This window comes from Acartia tonsa, chromosome 3 (assembly GCF_053477335.1).
Source record: "Acartia tonsa isolate MP-2025a chromosome 3, ASM5347733v1, whole genome shotgun sequence".
Classification (NCBI taxonomy): Eukaryota; Metazoa; Arthropoda; class Copepoda; order Calanoida; family Acartiidae; genus Acartia; species Acartia tonsa.
This window is the reverse complement of record NC_137262.1, coordinates 49,851,471-49,873,829: the sequence shown is the minus strand read 5'-3', so window position 1 is coordinate 49,873,829 and position 22,359 is coordinate 49,851,471. Positions and strand designations below refer to the sequence as shown.

At 29.6% G+C, this 22,359-nt stretch overlaps 2 protein-coding genes across 2 annotated transcripts in view; one reads left to right on the top strand and one right to left on the bottom strand.

Annotated features, from left to right (window-relative positions):
• Positions 1 to 22,359, top strand: part of LOC145314502 (alpha-crystallin B chain-like) — a 390,513-nt gene that overhangs the window by 208,425 nt on the left and 159,729 nt on the right. The gene's annotated exons all lie outside the window — the stretch shown is intronic.
• Positions 1 to 22,359, bottom strand: part of LOC145314932 (solute carrier family 22 member 7-like) — a 111,600-nt gene that overhangs the window by 25,243 nt on the left and 63,998 nt on the right. The window contains exons 12-14 of the mRNA XM_080155008.1: positions 10,763 to 11,064; positions 7,200 to 7,348; positions 6,391 to 6,549 (exon numbers count right to left, since the gene is read on the bottom strand). Of these exons, the coding sequence (XP_080011134.1) occupies positions 6,391 to 6,549; positions 7,200 to 7,348; positions 10,763 to 11,064 (610 nt within the window). The remainder of the gene's footprint in view (positions 1 to 6,390; positions 6,550 to 7,199; positions 7,349 to 10,762; positions 11,065 to 22,359) is intronic.

The following is a 22,359-nucleotide window of genomic DNA, read 5'->3' as shown; positions in this document are numbered from 1 at the left end:
TTTTCTCGAAGAATGAAAGGTAAAAGCTTATCGAATCAATATTTCATCTATGAATAAAGAAAATCATAAGAAAATAAATAGCAACCCTAGATGCAATAAAGACAGTGATACAGAATCTAAAATTTAAGATGACAAAGAAAGTCTCTAAAAAAATTCTGTCGTCATAAAAATGAGGGATGAGAAGTGGGAAAGAAAACACCTAAAAAGATATAGATAATCCCATTTTTATGACGTCAGATGCTGATTTTTTTAAAATACTTTCTTCATCTTCAAAATTTAACTGTACTAGATTAAAGGTAATATAGAGAAGAAAAAAAGTTTTTAGTAGATGAGTTTTTCGTTGATAGATTAAAGTGTGATTAATTGCATAGAACCAACCCTTCAATTGCACAAATCATTTCCAGGAATAAAAAGTTAAATATGGCTGTTGTATACCAAACTGCGTTTATGTTGAAATTTGGTTTTGAACTAAGGCTCGAATCCCTTACCCTAACAACAATAAGTATTTTTGTAATGGATAGAGTCTCCTATTTTCTAAGAACTAGTCTGTGTCCATGAATGCAAGCGTAATGCATATATTGTAAGACCAAAACTCTATTTGCTTCTAGTATAGGGTTGTATCAACTGAAGAAAAAAAATTGGGAATAGTCCCTTTCGTAACATCGCCCCATATGGGGCAATTAGTCGTATTTTTAAAATGGCTTTTTATAGGTTATTTTAGGTTATATTGGGTTAGATGATTGCCCCACAGGGTTAGGTTACTGGCCCCGCAGGGTTAGAGCCCCCCACAGGGGCTAGAAATAGGAGAAAAGCTACTGTGAAAAATACGAAGAATCGCCTCATAAGGTGCGATGTTACGAAAGGGACTATACCCAAAAAATGTCCTCATATGATTATCATTTCTTTCAGCTTAATAATACAACAATGTCCACTCATTGTTAAAAAGTAAACCCATAGTAAAAGAGTTAATAAGCATGTCTTGAAAAGCAACTAGAGTTAAAATATTTTTCCAGTTCCACAGCACTGTCCCTGACTATTTTGGTGCTAGTTGTCCGAATTTTGACATGATACATGACCTTTAATAATCCATTATTGATATTTTTGCAATTACAATGGAAATTATATATTTTTAACCATGGTCTTAAGAATATTAATATCACTCTAATAAAACAAGGATAACAACATAAGTTAAGTATAAGTATAACAACAGTATTAACGTTAATGGTCATTTTAGCCTTAGCAATTGGTACTTTTCATGTTTTAAAATCAATTAATAATCAAGGAAGATACAGTTAATTTTCTTAAGCTTTTTATACAAAATGACGTCATATTGGCCTTCCAATTAAAATGTATACTGACCTGTCATTGGTAATTTAGTCTGTGTATCGGCCTAGCATTGGTCATTTGTATTGTATGACGTCATTTTTTGTAGGCATTAATGACAGTCATGCAGACATACATTAGTTATAAAGTAGTTGTGCTTTTAAAAATACTTGGTCCAGTATTTTTAAATCCAATGTAGACCTTCACTTACATATGGGTATACCTCCATAAATGAGAGCAAATCTTTTTCTTGTTTTTACTTGGCAAATATGAGTACACTATAAAAAAAACATTCCATTTAATACATTTTTTTTCAGATACATTACTATAAATGAATAACAAAATGTTGGCAAGAGTTACTCTTCAGGTAAAATAGCCAACGAATATAAATATTTTATTTTAATTATTTAAATTTGAATACAATCGTTTTGAATAAGCTGCATGGAAACTGATGAACGAGTAGATATTGTAAAATAGGTTATATTTTTATCGATGTAAAGACATACAAAAGTTGTAGAGTAGCTGAGCTACTGAAAAAACGTAATAAAAGTTAAATTTATATAAAATATTTTCTTATAGTGTAGTTTGAAAATATGCATATATGCCAATTTTTCTGCTCAATGTTTTACAATGCCATTGCAAAACAACATTCTAAGATAGATTGATTGATTGATAGATAGAAAAAATAAGGCAACGTTGATAGATAGATACGTTAGTAGAAAGTATAAAAATAGATATAAAATTAGAAGACATTTATAGATATATAATCAGAGCTACATTAATAGATAGAAAGATAAGCAGAAGTTCAAAATATTTTGTAAACAAAATTGCAAGTAAAAATACTTAATAGTTCCATTGATCTACACTGAAGCATAATTGAAGGAGGAAACTCTAGGGCTATAACCGGTTTGTAACATTGAGAATTTTTTAGAATTTATCACAAAATGGAAAGAGTTATAACCACCTTATTTGTTACTAGCGGCTACGCCCCTAGAGGCCTCTAGTGGCACTTTAAATGTTGTTGTTTGTTAAAGTTAATTTTTTATGTACGATACCACCTTATTTGACGTTGAAGTCTCCCCTAAATTTAAAATTTTTTTGATTTTTTTGTCATTTCTCTTGCGAGGTTGGTGGTACCCTCCCCCAAAATAGTTATAAACCTTCCCGGGACTTTTGAGAAGCTACCCTGTTAAGGAGAACCCGATCGGTTCAGCGGTTAGCGAGATCCTTCGGTACACACAGACAGACACACAGACAGGCAAACATCCTGTTACTTTAGTATAAGGATAAATAGATATTTATGATAAATTTTTGCCATCTCTTTATCTATTAATCTATTTCTTTCTTGCTTTTCTATTTGTCTAACTTTCTAATTCTTTCTTTCTCTATCTACCTATCTAGTCAGCCCTGTTGTAGTGTAAATGAGCATTTGGGTTAAATTTTAAGGTTAATTAGGTTCTAATGAGTTGATTCTTAAGCTGTTTATTAACATGTATCTATTCTCACTAAGGAATTCTTATCTCCCTCTTTCTTTTTATCTATCTATCTCTTTTTTTTAAAAATTCTTTTTAAAATTTATGATTTGAATAAGAAATAACTATAATACTTAGATAGATCATTAATTGTATAAAATTTATCAGATTTGAACTGATTTTGTATATAAATTCCTTCCAATCAAGTGAATATAGTTGATAAACATCTCACAGATATTTAAATCAGAGCAAAGTGAAGGGATGGGGGATGTTGCATCAAGAAATAGATTATACTGTATGGCTTCCAAACCGATTGATATCCGGTGGGTAAGAACCGGTTCTCAGCCATGCTGAAAAATCGCATATAGAATTTTGTTACAGACAGTTTACCGCGAATATTAAAATAAAAATAAAAAAATGAATAACAGTTTTATTTGCATATCTACGGAAAGTTGTCTATGAAAAATTCATTAAGAAATTTAAATGCTTTCTATTTTACATTAAGCTGCAAGCAAAAAATAAAGACCAATAATTATTCTTTTTTAGGTAAATAAAATGTTTTTTTTTGTTCTAATCCCTATATAGTATTCATGTATTTACAAATAGTTCATAACTTCATTTCTAAATATTAAATCACAAATTAATAGAACATATTGGAGTTCAATAAAGATACACAAAATCTTTTTAATATTTTTTTTATTTACTAAAAGTGAAGCTTTATTAATTATAAAATATTTTTAAAGATTTTTAAAAATATTTTAAACGCATATCAATATTAGAAACGAGATAAACGGATAAACCCAGCGAATAACTGTTATGTGACAATGGAAGAAAAAAAATATTCAACCAAATTATCTTTTGAAAATCTTCCTCTGGTATCAAATATATGTATAGAAGGAAACCATATTAAAACACCTTTCGTACCTTAGCCCTGATATAACCGTTCGTTTTGTATGGTATAGGTCACATTTACTTCATATGAAAGGGTTAGGCGGAATTAGGGTTTGTAAATAATTGAAACTAGCATATCCCTCACTCCCTGCAAATATCAAAGGACAATTGTCTCACTTACCTGCATTTTTGGAGGCAGATAAAGCAGACATTATTATTTGAACATTGGAGAATGAATTTGTAATGCTTTAAAGACGTTTATTATATTGTCTTACAAAATATATAGCATAAATTTACTTTTATAAAAAAGCAAATATTAATGAATATCAATTAATAAAAGTAGGTATATGTAGATATTTTTTTAAACCTAATAACGCATAGTACATTAAGAAAACATTTTAGCTTTAACTTTTTCACCAGTCAAAAATGAAAATTCATACTAAATTATAATGATTTTTTTTCTGAAAAAATATTAGCTATATTAAAAGAACGTTATATCTCCTTAAACTGCAGCGTATCCCTCTATATTACGTTGCTCGATCAATTCATTTTTTTAGATTCAGCGATGAACTGATAATTAAATCATTTTTTCGGCATTTTGCATGAAATGTAGACCTAGTATTTTGGACATCTCAGAGATTGTAATGGACACTTGGACATACATTCAAATCCTTAAATGGAAAATTCAATGTTAAATTTTTAGGCCAATATAAATATTGCTACATCCTAGTATCCTACAAAGTCTTTTGCACATTATAACGGGCGATTAGTAAATGAAGCCAACATTTTATAGGCCTCCATACCATGGATGTTTTGATAAGGTAATGGGTGTTAAAATAATCTTCTCCCATATTATTATCTGTCGTATTTCACTGTCCATATCTATTTGTAGAGTAAAGAGTAAAGATTTATTTAAATCTCCCTTACAGCCTATGTACACAAAAGCATCATATTTAGCTTAATCAACAAAATTATTTGATTATACTAAGAAAATAATCAGGCAAAATTTGAAATTTGTATACAAATTTAACAACTAAGATAATACTTACTCAATTTTATCTCTTCTCTTTTATCTTTCTCTCTTTCTTTCTTTTATTCGCCCTCTCTTATCTTTTCCGTTTTATATTTAGATAAATTAAGGCTTTAACCTTTGCTTTAAAGTAGATGTATGTAAAAATGTATTCTTTAAACGACATGAATTAAAACTCTCTTTTAAATAAAATGAAAGAATTTTTTCAAATTATGAAAAACCCATTATACTAAAAACATAGAGATTTATATATCAAAAAATACTTAATTTACAAATAAGTAAGAAATAATTGTTATTATTATTGCTTTATAAGGCCTTAATTAAATTTTATTACATCTTATAATAATTATGAATTGTATAACTTTTAACGATTGCTCTTCAATATCATATTCCAAACTTTTAATTTATACAAGCAAGTCCATGTGTCTACTAAGATCTCCATAACGACACAAAAGCCTCCTAAGTTCAGAAGGATATCACAATAAGCAAACAATAAAATGTCTGTTCTTAAATTTGAGAGATATAACTTAACCTATATACAATGAGTTATTTATACCCTTAACAGCATGGTCTAAAATTTATAGCACAATAAAAACCATTAATTAATATATTTAGCTGATTTCATTCTTATAAATCAAGGCTTAGCAGCTGAAGTTTTTATTGAACAAAATTCTACACGGCAGCCGCCTGAAAGTTAATAATAAAAACTTCTAAAAAATCCACACGTTAGGATTAAAAGCAGATAAAAACCATGAAAAAAACACACGAATATGTGGTTCCATAATTTAAACATAAATCAGTTATTTTTGGGTCGATAAAGATATTAAATCTGTGAGTGAATTGAATAAAATGAATTTAATAATATCCTAAACATCTTATATTGTTACCACATCTAGAATATTAAATGAATCCGTTATTTCCTTTTTACATACTTTGGTGTGCTGACATTTCCGCAGAGTATCATACCCCAGGGAGTGAGTGGACTTTGGGATGTTTATCTCACTAGTCACCAAAGTTTTATGATAACATTTACTTATTTGTTGCCTAACAAATTTCGGGACTATTGATTGTTTGATTCAATAACTTGAATGTTCAAATGTTTTAATCCCTAATTGTAATCTACAGAAGGTGTAATTTTGTTTATCATCAATTGAGATGTACATCAATCTATCGGCCATTGTCTTTAGATACTTGATTATACCCGACAAGTGTCAGATAACCAAAGCAACTACATTGAATTATATGTACAATTTAGTAGAGGCAAAAGAAGTTTGTGCTGTAGTAATAATTGTGGTTTGTATTTTTTTTGAAAATGTGACACATATTGTGGAAGTGATAATATTCTTATGCTTCAACATATTTCCGTATGGAACTTCCTATCTTGTGTTTTATTCAATCTACATAAAAGTTTCTTTAAAACAGCAGATACTTCTTTAGATGCATAGCATCTCTATAAGTATCTACTTCTTTCACCGTAAATCATTTTAAAAAGTAAATTCTGTCTTCTTTCTCATTTATAGAAGAAAAATCAAGGCGATTTTTGTTCACTTTCCCTATTTATGTGATTTGTGGATTTTCTTGAAAGGCAACTTCTAACCTTTCATGATTTCGAATAAGACTTTTTAAAAGCCCATTCCATTTGACATCCTATAGAAACCCAACATAAAATCTTACCTGGAGCAAAGCATCCTCTACAGTGTCTGGAAGGTTGGCATCGAGAGTTTCTGGGAGGATACAAGTCAACAGGGCTGATATGAGACAGAGTCCACCAAATACAAGGAATGGAACCAGTGCTGGTGAATCTGCGTACAGGTATTGTCCCGCCAGTAACACCTAAGGAGAAATATGTGGCTTAGCTCAAGCCTACATCCACTGCCGCACTAAAAGCCTGAAGCTGGACTTACAGCTGCAGTCAAAAGAAGAAGCAGCTGCTTAAGAATAAGCATGGCTTGAGTCGCGGCTGGTTCAAACCTACATAGCGCATTATGATTCCTTTAAAATTTCAGTTTTCAAAAGAAAAAGGCTTTAACGAAATTATTCGGTGAAAGTAATTTTTCAGGACCTATTTCTCTTGGGTGGGTTGAGGTACCCTACCTTATCCTGGCGTATAGGAAGCTTCGCTGTAAAGGAAAATCATATAAGTCGAGCGATTGGCGAGATTCTTTGCCGGAAACAGACATTCTGTTACTTTTATATATGGATTACCTGGGGGGCAAGGAGTTAACCAACCCTGCCAAACAAAGTGCAGCACCCCACTCCAACAGTTCTAATCACTGTTGTAATACATGAATATTACCTGGGGGGCAAGGAGTGAACCAAACCTGCCAAAGAAGGTGCAGCACCCCACTCCAACAGTATTAAGGATTGCTGGAATATACTTATAAAATATTACCTGGGGGGAAAGGAGTGAACCAACCCTGCCAAAGAATGTGCAGCACCCCACTCCAACAGTTTTAATCACTGTTGTAATACATGAATATTACCTGGGGGGCAAGGAGTGAACCAACCCTGCCAAAGAAGGTGCAGCACCCCACTCCAACAGTTCTAAGGATGGTTGGAAAGATCTCGCTGCTGTAGATGAAGATTGTACAGAAACAGGACACTATGGAGGCCTTCCCAATCAATGCCAATCCTAAAAACAGAAATAAAATAGTTTAATTCAGCAGTGGCATTATAAAAGTCAAACAAGCGCCCACTTAATTTTGCCAGGTGAGTGGATACACCCTTCTTTTGCACGCCTCTGGTTAATTGTTAATTTTTAGTCTGAGTTTTCAATGAGATCTCGAAATAGGCTGCCAAACAGGTTATAATTTCATTAAAGTCATTAAAGACTTGAAAAAGTTCTAATAAAAAATCTTCCGACAGATTTTGGTTCAAGCTTTGTTTATAAAAATAAAGTACTTATATATGTAACAATTTGATGTAATAGGATTTTAAATTTCGTGTCTTTTCAAGTGTTGTTTCTAGTGCATTTATTTTCAACAACAAAAAACAGTTATAATTCTTATATCATAACTTTATAGTACATATATCATAATAGTTAGGCGGATGAAACAGCATCCCTTTGCTTTTAATATACTAGGTTTATATAATCAAGAGAAAATGTGCATAAGCACAAGAAGCACAAAACAATAATGATAATGAATAAACAAATGTTTAGTGTAAGGGTTATTTTTTGCAGGTGTCAAATTTCATAATAATTCATTTGATTTTACCCCTGTATTTAAAATTAATGAGCCAATTAGGTAGCTTAAATCTATAGATTAGATAGCATATAACTATCCCGGGACCTATGTGAAGCTCAAAAAAATTGAGAACCTAATCGGTTCTTTAGTAGTTGAAATCCGTGAAATCCTAACCTTGAGACAAAAAACCTTTAGTACTTTATATTATAGGGTATTATAAGGAACTTTTCAAGAGAGAAGAAGTAAGTTCAACCTCCCAACTGTTATAGTTCTTACATGAAATAATACATGAAGATTCTATGTATAATGTTTATATTATTCTAACTCAAAACTAAACCAGCATATATTTAACTTTTAAGGAAAGGGACGTAAAATCTTATATAAATAAAAAAATGGATTGCTTTTAATTCTAAGGATTTCGATAAATTTGAAGCCGCTATTCATATTTATTTTTAACTGTATGACATCAAATAAGAGTGGTAATTGTTGATATATTATTGATATAACAATAGTCTAATATTTCAGGTAGACTATATAGCAATAACCATCCAAAAATTTTACAGGTTTTGATCTTTTTAATTTAAAAATCATTATTACTTTTTGTGCCATCAACTATTCGTTGACTTTTCATATAAAAGATTAATAGTAATATTATTGAGATGTAGGAAACAGTTATAATAAATTGAATATTTATTTTGAATTTATCAACAATACAATTAAGTATTTCTATTTATAGTAATATTAGCCCAAAATTTTCTTCTTGTGGATTTTTTTCTATCCTTTGGAAGATTTTTGTTTCTAAATAGTTCAATTTTAGCATTTAAAAAAAGCTTTTTTAAATAATAAAGTCGATTATTAACCCGCCTATTGAAAACATTAGATATCAGTCAAAATGCCTCAATAATAGTAGTCAATCGTTTATCAAAAATATGAACACTTTTTTGATAATTAATGAAATAGTATTTATTATCAAATATTATGTTTTTTTAAAAATTAATTCTTGGGTATGTAGTTTAGTTTCAAAAGTATATTATTTTTTTTTTTATATAAGATTTTATTGTATTATTTTGTCGACATTTATACTTATAAGTGACCATATTGCTTAACAGGGAAGGCTCTTTCAACACACACTCATACAAAAATACACATGCCTAATACTAAAAATCGATTCTGTCCGTGAAATTTAAGATTAATATTTGCAGGTGGATTCTAAAATTCCGCCAAAACCTTTGAAATACCTTTTTTAGTTGTAAATTTTGATTTAATTTGCTCTTTACAAAAAATGAAAAGTAAGCAATTATTTTTGAATTCTTATATACTAGAAATAATCATTCTTACTAGTATCAAAAATAACTTAATTCAACAATATAACAAACAAAGCCACACAAAATTTTGCCTATTGATCTAATTATTAAGATTAACTTGAATATTGGATGAATTTTTAAAGGAATGCGCAAATTTGTATTCTTTGTGCATAACTAAAGTCGGAAAGATATGGTATTTTATCACAGCCGCATTATCAAAAGCAACCATAATAATATACTTGTATAAAATACATAGAACCATTAATTCTTATTATTTCCGTCCATACGTTCGTTTGTCCGTCCATCCGTTAGGATTAACTCTATTCGTTAGTTTCGAATAAAATTGTCGATTTCAAACTTTGACTGATATAATTAGACTATTTATCTGATTTTTGAAGTAATGTTTCCTAGGACAACAAATTACAATATTATAAGCGAGGCACCTTTATAATCAAACCCTAAAGATGTGCTTTTAATGAATCCTGTATTTAAGCAATTTTGTAACAAATCTATGTACAATATCCTGCTTGTTAAGTTCTGACACTCTTCAGGTGTTATTGTTCGTTTTCCTTTCCTTCTGATTTTAGAGCTTCGATTTTATAGATGTTGCCATCCTTGTTTTGACAGTTCATGAGTGCCTCTTTTTTTATTATTGTTTATTTTGCGCATAAACAATCTCGGATGTAATTGCACACCAAAAATACAGCCATTAAAATGTAGGCATAAATATGTTGTACATTTCATGAAGTTGTTTTAGATTTAGATTTTTAGATCATTTAGTTGCACAGCTATTCTATGAATAATATTCGCTGGGTTAGAACTGGTTCTCAGCCATACTGAAAAATCATGCATAGCATTATATTACATACAATTTTCCACAAATATGAAAATAAAAATCAGGGCTAACGAAAAAGGTTTTAATCTTAAGATTTTTCTATCAAATATCCGCCAAAAGCTGTTTATATTAATACGATGTGGTAAATGTTACAATGACTCTTAAAGCTTAATTTAAAAAAAGTTTTAGTTCCCATTTTTAGGTTATTGGTTATTGTAAAAAAAAATAAGAGAATTGTATTGTAGATTTGCTGTAGAAAAAGGGAAAACACTGAAATAAACAAACCAAATATTCATTTCAATTGCCAAGATTTTAACTTTGATAAATATTCAATTTGATTTTTACAGTTTTTTAACCAATAGAAAATTAATTCAAATAATTTTTCAATTTTTATTTTGTATGATTAAATATAAAACAAGGTTAATACCACAGAATGAAACTAACAATACTGCGCTATTTAAATGGGCAAGATAAGCCAAAGAGTAGCTGCGTTACAACAACAAGAATAGTTATTTATCGCATCGTATTATAGACAGCTCTCCACGGATCTAAAAATTAAAGGATTAAAACTCTAGGCCCGGGCTAACAAAACTTGTAATAATCTTACGATTTTTAATTATCTTTACTACGATGCTATACATGATTTTTCAGAGTGACTGAGACCCAGTTCTAATCCAGTGGATATTAATCTGTTTTCGAAGTCATACTGTAAAACTACTTACCTATAACCAAACTCTCCACATTAATGACATCAGTCTCAAGAAACGTCTTCACCAAAACCAGAGAAACACACATGAAGCCAGAAATAAGCAGATACCCACACAGCGGCCCCTGTCTGCCCAACCATCGCAGAATGACAAAGGCAAGGATGTAGGCGGCCAGCTCGATACCGCCGCCCATGATCATGTTAAGGTACTTGTCCCCGTACAGGTTGGGTATGTAGTAGGTGATCCCGTAGTAGCACAGGTTTACTGAGAACCAGATAAAGAACAGGATCAAGCATCGCAGCCGCAAATTTGGGATCCTGAAAAAAATATAGTGATTTTTTTATCTTTAATTCACAAAACATCCATAAAAGCGAAGCTTTAAAATCAGAAGGAAGGACAAACGAACAATAGTTATTGTGGAGTGTGATAACTTAGAAAACATTAATTTGTAAATCTAATCAAATTATGCCTAAATTTGTTGCTAAATTGCGTAAATTGGTGTTATAAAAATCACCATCTAAAGTTTCAAATCAATAGCATGTCTAAATTTACGAAAAGAGTTAACCATTTCAGACGGACCGACCCTAATTATAAAAAAGCCTGCTTTTCAAAATACTAAATTAGAAAACTTTTCTAGTAATGCAATTTCTAAGCAGTCTACGGATTTTCAAAGTCTAAAGTCGCTTACAATGATATGTAAGTCATAAGATCAATGTACTGTAGTTTAATTTCTTTTTTAAAGCTAAATTGACCTCATTTTCTATGAATGTTGTCATCCCTGTTTTAAAATTCAAAGAAATACGCAATAGGAAAGAAAAGCGAAAGTAATGATCAAAACAAAATTATAAAAAAGGCTATAAATCATTTCTGACAATGTAAAAATATTTCAGAAAATTATAACTTATTTAAGGTTAATAAAACGGCCTTATTTAATAGGGTAGGCTTTAGAAAGGGTTATAAATTAGTCTTAGTTTTTTTTTGTAAAAAAATTAGATTCGAAAATAAGAATCTTCATATAGGTTAACCTACTTCTCTACTTCTCTCTATATGTAAATCTATTTTAGTAAATATACTTATTGTTTTAGCTGTCCTAAATAATCTGCATTTGTCCAGGAAATCGTCCAAATAAAAACCGGAGGCTGGCTGGCCATATTTTGTTAGATGAATATAGGGATAAGACAATGGTCAATTAAATAAACCTCCATATTACTTAATTTGCAAAATTCTATCTATGAAAGTACAAAATATTAGCAAGTCTAATCTGTAACCTTTTTAGGAAATTTTCAGAAGATTGATTCATTTATGACCCATTGTCCTATCCCTTTATCCCTGTTCGACCATGCACCAACACTTTACAAAGTTTTCAAGTTAAGAAAGTATAGGAATCCAATAACTTTTACAAGTTTATAGTGCTGCCGGTTAGGGGGGGGGGGGGGGGGTAATTTTTTTTTCAAAAGTGGTAAGATGTTTGTTAGTATTTGAGAAGAAAATTGAAGACATAATAGTTTGCATAGAAAAAAATATTTTAACCATTAAATAATTAGGACTCCCTTCGATGGCAGCCTTGAGCTTTTTTGTGTCAGAATATACAAATAATATTATGATCAAGAAAGAAAAAAAAATTCTGGTTACCCTTAGTTACTATAACAACCTCTAACGGCAGCCATTAAGCTTTTTCTGCGAAATTGTATCAGGATAGGTCCAGATTATATCATGTCATTCTCATAAACAACAAATTTATTGCACAGTACAAAAGTATTCCAGGTAGAGCCAGTAAATTCAGGGACAGGGACAGTGCATCTGAGTAAATACTTTTATTTACAAAAAACCGTCTACATGTGGCAATTATTAGCAGTTTCTTTCTAGAATTATATCCTAGGTCAGATTTTTTAAAGTAGAAATGAAATTCTTATTATATAGAACTTCAAAAATCCTGGTAGCCAGATATTTTTATTGGTCTCCATACCATAACAAAGAGAAAAGAAGTAGAATTTTCTGGATTAATCTTTATTCTTTTTATTAATTTGGAATAAGCAAAGATTTGATAATAATAAAAAGTACTTTTACTTTGCTTTTAGATTAACTATGATTATTTCGTTTTCCTACAAATAGACAAACAAACTAACAGACTAGACGAATACTTTGCTTCTTGATAAAATCACAGGTGTGTTTCTTTAAAAATTTAAGAAAGAAATTATCCTATTAATTAAATTTGTTTCAGCTTTAACAAAAGTCAAATTAACTAAAATTATTAAAATTGATAGAAATCTAGGCATGACACCCGAAATTAAAGAACTAGAACAATAATTTCCATAAATAACGCAACAATATTAAGCTAACAATATGTTGGTTGGAATATAAATTCAAAATTCACAAAGAGAAGAAAATTTTACAAATATTTTATGACCAAGCACAAGACTTTTACGAAACATTTCATTATTAATGAAAATACAACTAGTCAATAAATGATATTGGTATAAAGAGAATTTACCCAATTTAAAGAGTAGCTTTGCTAATAATAAAGGAGTGAGACAAAGCTAATTGGCAGAACTCTAAAATTGTCAAAAGTTAAATCAAAACATAGAACATGGAAAAATATTCTATAAATCAAAGAAAAAGGATTTAAACAATTTAATTTGCTTAAAGGAAAGTTGAAGTTAATTAAACTTCCACTTATTATTTGGCAACTCAAATGATTATTATTGAGTCAAAATCTATTGTTTTGTTTATTATTTTCAATAATTTGCTATAATTGTTACATTTCAGAAATTAATATAGGAATATGCATTTTTATACTGAATCAATATAGTTTTCTATGTCATTAAGTCTTTGAATAATCTGACCAAATCGTCCTCATTATGAGAATAGCTGTCCCAGATTAAAAAATAACTATTTCGTGTGCAGTACAAGTTTTGAAGCTAGGGAGTGTCCGAGATGACAAAAGTTAAACAAAATATGTCTGGCTCAATTTTTGAACTAAAGTAATGAAAGTCAAAACTAGGTATTTCAAATTTTCAGGATTTTTTTTCGTGTAATAGGCCAGTTAGGTTAATTATAATTTCAATATTGCAAAGAAAGGACAAGAGAGAACATTTACCCTTAAGAATTGATAAATTTTTATTATGCAAATAAGAATACTATCTGACCATCTGTATGAAGCTTTTAACAAATCATTTAATTTAGCTTTACTTTTCTTGGAAAACGACTACTTGTCATACCATGGTTTAGGCTATTTTTCTTAAGCTTTGGACACCTCTCTCTGATCTGTTAGGGTTAATGGAAAAAAATCTTTGCAATGTATTTAAAAGTTTAACCTAACCTTTCAAATTTTTCAATGTCCATACATTTTCTTTTGAACTTCTGTATTAAAATTAAATGAGAAACAGGCCGTTTGGATACTTATAGAGTAGTTACGCACTATAAGAAAACCAACACATTACTATAATTTCTCCAACCAATTTATAAACCCTCAATTACAATTATCAAATATGTTATTTACAATTTAATTTGAGAAATTATATAATTTAAATTCTATGTGTTACCGTTATAGGGGGGCTTCAAGTGTGTTGCATGGAGGTCTTTAGAAGGGTACATGGGGGGGTTGCATGGAGGGTTAACCCAATCATTCAACATATGTTAAGAAATGTTGGCATAAAATAAATAAATTTTACCAGCAAGATTTTCTACACTTGTTATATTTATATCCCTCTCTTTCTTTCTTAAATATTTAGCAGCTATTCCAACAAATCCCTCTACAGCTTTACTAACCCGTGAACCAATTGAGTTCTTAATTACAAGGAGGCTTTACATAGGTCCTTGGATGGTTTGAGGACATTTTTATCTAAATTTAAGTCTAGGGGTGGTTTTTATTTTTTTCTGTCCTCAACCCCCCCCCCCCCCCCCACTGTTAATACAGAGAACCTAGATACAAGGAGCGCAGCTGCTAGAATAACTTCATGACAAATATTAAAAGATGTTGAGGGAAGCTTTTCTTTTGGGAGGTTTATTTTAGTTTATACTGATACAGTTTTTTAGTGAAAATATAAAATCTAATATTAAGCTATAAGGAAGGTAAATTGCAATTGTTGTATAAGAACAAAAAAGATAATTTGTAAAATCTCTGAAAACGAAAATTGAATACCCCCACCTATCCTCTCAGTTCAAATCAATAGGCATTGAAATAAGGTGGCCTTAGACAGTGGCGTGCGTGCGAGATTCATTACTGGCGTTTTGTAGGTGTGAAAAAATGGGGGAAGGATATTCTTACTAATATTTGATATTAAGTAGGGTAGCGACATATCCTATATACCCTTCTTTCGCACGCTGTTAGTAGTTGCCTTTCAGGAAACTAGCCCTTAATTGTAACTTACTTAATTAAACCTGTTTAAACCTAATATAATTTTAAGCTCAACTACACAATTTATCCATTTAAAAAAGTCATTTGTCATTAGGCAGGATAGAAGAAGAGACTCCTTAAAATTTATTTTAAAGTTAACGAATGAAAAAAGATGTGGTCCAATTTCGGTTAGAGGGATTGTTACCGCGAAAGAATTTCTGAAATTTTCGCAACCATATGCTACATTTTACTTGGTTAGACCTGTTCAAAATATTCACATTGATGAAAATTTAAAAATTATCAAAAATTTAGTTGATTTACAAAACTTGGCAGGTGGTACAAATTAACAGCCAGGTTCCAAATTATATAGTAAACTATGTACAAAAAGTGATATTAACGAACAGTTCTAATACATGATTTCACTCCCTTCCTAGTAGTTGGAATTCAATAAAGATAAGCATTTTTGATATTGCCATTACATAATTAGGGAAATAGTAGTAGCAGCATTATAGACAAATTTTAACAAAAAATATAAATAAAAACTTCTTAGAAGCAGAACGAATGTGAAAAAGAAACTCTTGTTAGAACTCACAGACTATTAACATGATGAAAATAGCGTTATTTATTTCGAAATACTTGCTTTAATACCATAAAGAAGCTCGAATAATACACATTTTTTATTAAATGTCAAATAGTAAGTAAAACTAATATTATGTTTTTACATGCAAATTTAAACATTGATTTTTGTTTTAAAAAAATAAAACTTAAGTAATTATGCAAAAGTTAAAAACTTTAGGATTTCAGTTGCAATTTTTCTTCTGAAATTGAATGTAATTTTCCTATGTAATGCAAATTATGTGAGTATATGTAATCTATGGAAAATATATTTTTCCTCAACTATACTTAACAGCCCATTTTCCATAATATTTTTTTCTTTATTATTAACAATTCCAGTATGCAAAAAGAAGCATGTTTCGTTAACCATGTTTTTAATTTATAAAAAAAAATATTAAATTTCGTAAAGTTGATCAAAATCTATTTAATTTATATGTAAATAAAATGCTTTCTTAAAGAAAGAAAATAGATACTCAAAAGTGGCTGATAAATTGGAGGGAAGATAGTTCTTCTTCGGATTATATAATATATATACCTCTGCAAATTCGCAGATTAATTGCATAAGATTCGCGGATTTTCACACCAACATATTTTTCTAAAAATTTGAATTCATCATATTATATCATTGGAAATAAGTAAAATTTCTATTTGGAAAGGTGCTACAAAACCCATCTTCTATAAATATTTTTTAAATTCATTACTTTGGTTATTTTATTGGAATTAGAGCTGGCTGAACCCTGTTATATGTATTCTTGTAAGTTCATATTTTTAAAAGAGTTTTTATTGATTTTCTATAATTATGGTCGGTCCTACGTGTACAATTTTGTTTAGACTTTTATATTAATGTTCTGCTTATTAAGTTTTTGCACTCTAAAAGAGTTATTGTTCGTTTGTTCTTCCTTCTGATCTTAGAGATTTTATGGATGTGGTCATCCTTGATTTATATTTATTTTGTAACACTTCCGTCCGAACTCTTTAAATTTCACTTTCGTGGGTTAAAAGTGTGGGATGCAATGAATTTCTTTTTTATATATTACTTTTAAATTTGATTGATACCAGATATTTTTTTCATAAATTTTTAGTGGCTCATCATCATAATATTTTATCAACTATAGGCTTTGCCCCTAACTGTTAGAGTAGCTATTAGTAATTTTGCTTGAAAGAAATAGAAGCTAACCACTGGACTAATTTGGCTCTCGATTTACAGTGAAACTTTTCATGGGTAACGAGAGTGTTTTTGGTGTTTTCACACAAAGTACCTTTTTGAGCACTAGTGAATCCATCCTAATATTTTTTTAAAAATTTAAAATAAGATATGAAGTAGTTTTTCGTTTTGTTGGATCAGGTTAGGTTAGGTTATATTGAACATTAGGTTGCCCCGTAGGAGAAAAACACTATCCATATTTAAGTGCTTGACAGAAAGGTCCCAGGATGATTAAAGGCTATTTTATATCTATATTTATATATGGTTAGGGCTTTGGGGAATTTTCTGCCCTTGCATATCCCTTTGAATAGGATGCTCCTAAATGCTATTGGCGCAGCCGTTAGTTATAAAATAAACCAACAAACCTTTTTACCATTTTTGGAATATAATTGAATTATTTCAAAAATGCCTTATAAAAGTGAATTAAAGTTGATCGAGTTTAAAATAATCATATTGAATTAAAACCAAATTCATTCACTGCCAAAATCTTTTGTTTTATTTAAAAAGCTTTTGTTCTTATTTTATATACAAAAAAAGTTTCAATTGCATTAAAATAAGTCGTGGCGATACGTTTTGCCAACGGCATCGAATTTGATGGCTCTATGTTTAATTCGGAAAACTGAGATGCTTTTTAAGTAGCGAAGCTTCTGTGCAAGCTATGTTTGTTTGTTGATTGGTCTGTCTATATACAAACAAAAGATACATTACAGCACTTTATGACCAACTATGTCGACACTTATGTTTTAGTCATTAGAATGAAAATACAATACTTTTTCTGTATTTTATGTATAGCATGTTGTAATGTTAACAATAAATTATTTATTTTATTTTCTCTAGTTATGATAGGATGCAAAAAATTGGGTCAGTTTAATAAAGTTTTTTTTAATCTTCGCTATTTGTGTGTGTTACTGTTCATGTTAAATATTTAAGTTTTAGGTCCTTTGTTACTTAAATTTCATCGAGTACAATTGTAGACATCTCAATTTTAAATTTGATGCTTTTTCGCCCTTTAGGCATTTTATTAGAAGTACAGCTACTCTATAATCAGAGCATGTTTGTATGTGTGTCCACCATAAAAACAGAAAAAAAGGTGATTTTGAATATTGACTTTAAATATTAGCCTTTTAAAGATTCAGAAACAGCAATTGTATAGAATTAGATAAGCAATCAAACAGAAAAATCAAACTCATTAATTTATATACTTTCTGATCTCAAGCATTTACTCATTTACAAATACCTTACTTTCTTTCATAAAAAGATTGTTTAGCTTTTATTGTTGCGCTACTTGAATATTGTCCTTGTTTTTTTTACTTTTAGTTAATTTTTGTAAGACATTAAGCATTTTCCATATTAAAACAAATATTAAGACACCTATATGAAATGTATTGTCAAGTATTTTGGTACAGTAAAAAAGGTTAAATTAGAATATTTAAGCTACTACTAACAAATTGAGAAGTATCTTGAAGCATAATAGGATAATAAGTAGGTCTTGTTTTAGAGATAAATGGATAGTTTCTTTAGATATGTACTGTAACATTTATTTCGAATATGATTTGTAATCCATTTAACAATTCCTTTATTTTGTTTTAGAATCTAGATAATTTTACATAATCTAATTTTTCTTGTAGTGATACAGCGAATATAAGATTTTACATTTTTAGTTTGATATTGACTTTTATGTATGTCTATATATTTTTATTTCCATTAAGATCCCATAAACCACTGATCCTATTTCTCCACAATTTTCTATGGTGCTTAATATTTACACTCGACTATAAAATATCGTCCCTCTCCCATATCGACGTGTACACTTTAAATCTGGGAAAGAGAATTAAGTGTTGAGAAAAATCATAGCAAACTTTTAGTTTATTTTTTTTGGCTCTGTTCAATAATCGGCTGATCCCTAAAATAAATTCCTACAGCAATGCAATAATTGTCCAGAAAACAAGGATGACAACATCTATAAAAGCGAAGCACTGAAACGGTAGGACAAACGGACGTAAACACTTGTATAGTTTCAGAACTGAATAATCCTAATATAAATGTATAAGAGTCAAAGCAAAATTGTGAGTAAATTTGTTAAAAAAAAACTGCTTGATACAGGATAATGTTTATGGACATACTTACATTTTTAGGATTTGATTATAAGGTTGCTTCGTTTATTACATTATACTTTGTTGTCCCAGGAATCAATATACCAAAAATCAGATCAATCGGATAATTAGATCACATAAAAATTTGATGTTAAAAAAGTAAAAAAATCATCATGTTTAAAATGGACGTACGTACATTTTGGTAATGATTATAGAGTTGCTACGCTTTCTAAATCGTACCTAACTGCTAAAGGAATCACCATGCAAAATTTGAAATCGATAGGACAATTCTAACATGCCTAAATTAACGAAAAAAGCTATCCGTTACGGACGGACGGACGGACGGACGGACCGACCATAATTATAGAAAAGCTTCGCTTTTAAAAAGACAAGAATCACAGAGTTTCTAACTACCAGAATCACTTTTCACTTAAACAAAGATAATAAAAACCAAAGAACATTTCACGATTTAAGATTACCTTCATTTTCTGTATATTATTTTTTATTTCTCTTTAAACAATAAAAATGCTATCATAAATTTGATTTTCAAGATAATCTTCCCGAAAGGTAAATTAAATCTAATTTCTTTTACATTATTTCTAGTCTTATAAATAAATGAAACTATAAAATGGCATCTAAAGTTATGCATACCAGCAAAGCAACATTAAGGAATGTAGAGTAGCTTTGCTACTAAAATTACTTTCAAGTCATTATCAAATTAAAAGAATGCGAACCGAGTTGAAATTTAAATCTGTCAAAAAGATGTAATTAAATTTTCTTAAAAATTTTAAATACGATTTGACGACAATTTAAATTTAAACTTTGTCTTTTGCAAAGATACTCCAAGAATCAAATTTTTCCGTTTTTTTTATGTTAGATTTAAAATAAGATAAATAGATATAAATCTTATTCGAAGTGAAATTATAAATTTGTTTATTTGTTACCGAGACCTATAACTTACACCAAAAAAAAATTATACTACTCCATAATTGATATGCTTACTAACACTGCTTTTCTGTTGTTCGTCTTATTATATTTATTTCTTTTTCTTTCTCTCTTTCGTTGTTTCTACTCTCTTTCTCTGTTTAACACTTATGCAGTTTTTAAACTGATTGTAAAAAATTGACCTTTTGGGAACAACATCCAATTACCTTCTCTTTTGAAAAAAAGTTAATACTGTATGTGCCTTATTACCCAAAAGTTGTAGAAAGAAAGAAAGAGCAAAAATAAGTTTTGGTTAAATCATATTTCATTTGAAATCAACTTATTTGTAATTGATCGAATGTAATTGACATGTAATTTAAATGCTGTAACACCAACTAAATTTCCTTTTATAACATTAGACAGTTCTACTGGAAAAATATTACTTATATTGTAACATTAGCCAAGTCGTAGATATAAAATTTGTTGTTACACATGAACACAGATATTTTTTAGCAGCTTGTGCTAAAAACATTATCACTATAACGTCATGTGGATTGCGCATGATTCGCAAAAATAATTTTTGCACAAGGAATATACTGTAAAATTGCATTTTAAAATTTGTAAAAAAAAAACATTTTCTTCTAAAACTAGGGTTGTCTGTCATTTGCAAGGCTGTTATGATAAACACAAACGTTATCATATGATGCAATCAACTCCTATAAAAACGTTTGACATTGAATCTTACTTACTCATAATATTTAGCTTGCTGAAACTGCTACGGATATAGTTTCCCTTGTTATTATACATTTTACAGTGCAGATATTTGATGGTATTCTGTTCATGATTCTAATAATATCCTTTCTTTATATATTTTGATTAGGTAAGAAATACAGTTGTCCAGAATCCAAATACCGTTTTTAATTAAACTTAATTTCGAAAGCCTTTTTTTTGTATCGCATCCACTCTATATTCTATCTTAGCATGTTATTCTGACAATTTGGCAGTACAATGAATATAAACTTAGTATCTATGCAGACTTTATAAATAATTTCCAACACAAAATCTACAGTTTCCGCGCAGTATAGCGTACAAATTCTTTAGCTTTAATTAAACTCTTCAGCTGGTCAAAACCAGCAATACAGTCTTTAAAAGCAAATGTTTATACTTTTTGGTACCTATATTAACAAATAATAGAATTATAGAATTATTCATCAATCAAACCTAACTTAATGATTTGCTTATTCTTACAGGCAAAATTGTTTTTCTGACGGTGATATAAAGTAAAAGAAAAAAATTGTTAATTTACAATAATGTTATTTATTATGCCATTCCTTCATACTAGAACAAGACATGCTCATTGTCCACATAAATAAACATACAACTATCATATACATATAGTGAGGAATTTATATTCGTTACAGTGAACTTAAGAGGACAATTCATCAATAATTTTAAATTTGTGAAAAATATATTTCTAAAAGCGCAGTATTAAAGCTATTTGGAAGGTGGGAGGGAGAGGGGTTAGGATATTAACTTCAATGTTTTATCTTACTATTAACAGTTAGTAAAATCGAAAGGTAAAATAGACTTTCCAAGGCAAAAATCTTTCATCAAGAAAAATAAGCAGGTTAAGTTAACTGTAATGGTGTCAAATATCCTTCTTTAATAGCCATATATAAATTTGTAACAGAGATCGGCAGCCGCGCGTAAGCCGCGTGTAAGCCTCAGTGAAATCGTAATTTTATCACTATTAAAGTCAGCTAGATGTATAAAACTGTCTATTTAACAGACAATCCTTCTTTCTGAAATTTCTTTTTCAGCTCACAAGCAGGTTTAAAACTGAGGCGTATGAGCGGCTGAGGCGCGGCTGCCGAACCCTGATTAGTAAGGAAGGATCTTATTGTCTAGTTTATGAATATTTAGCATACTTGTCAAACCCTACAAAAAGATGTATTCGGTCATTAAAAGGTGTATTTTAGCATTTTATTTCTTGCTCATTTTGCTAAATAAAACATTGCTACTGTTGATATAGATATGTTAGTAAGTTGTTAATTTATATGAAAGTTTGAGAGAAATGGGCGAAATAAGCTATACAATATTAAAAACATTCGAAGTTTAAAAATGATTTTTTTTAGAAATTATGAAAAGCTGTCGCCTGAGTTGACTCTATGACATGTGGCTAACTATATTCACCTATTGCCACAAAAAGACATGCGCAGCCATTTTCAAATATGGTATGTTTGTACATCATTCCGTCTACTTTTTATTATTGAATCTACTTTTTGATTCATTTTCTGTCCGTCCGTTTATCAGTCAGTCTTTAACACTTTTAATTTTCTCGGCTGCTATTTAGGATATGTAGCTGAAATTTTCAGTGAAGATTCCTATATATTCGTATTTATTATACACTGGGTATTGTATATATGCACGTTTTAAGGAA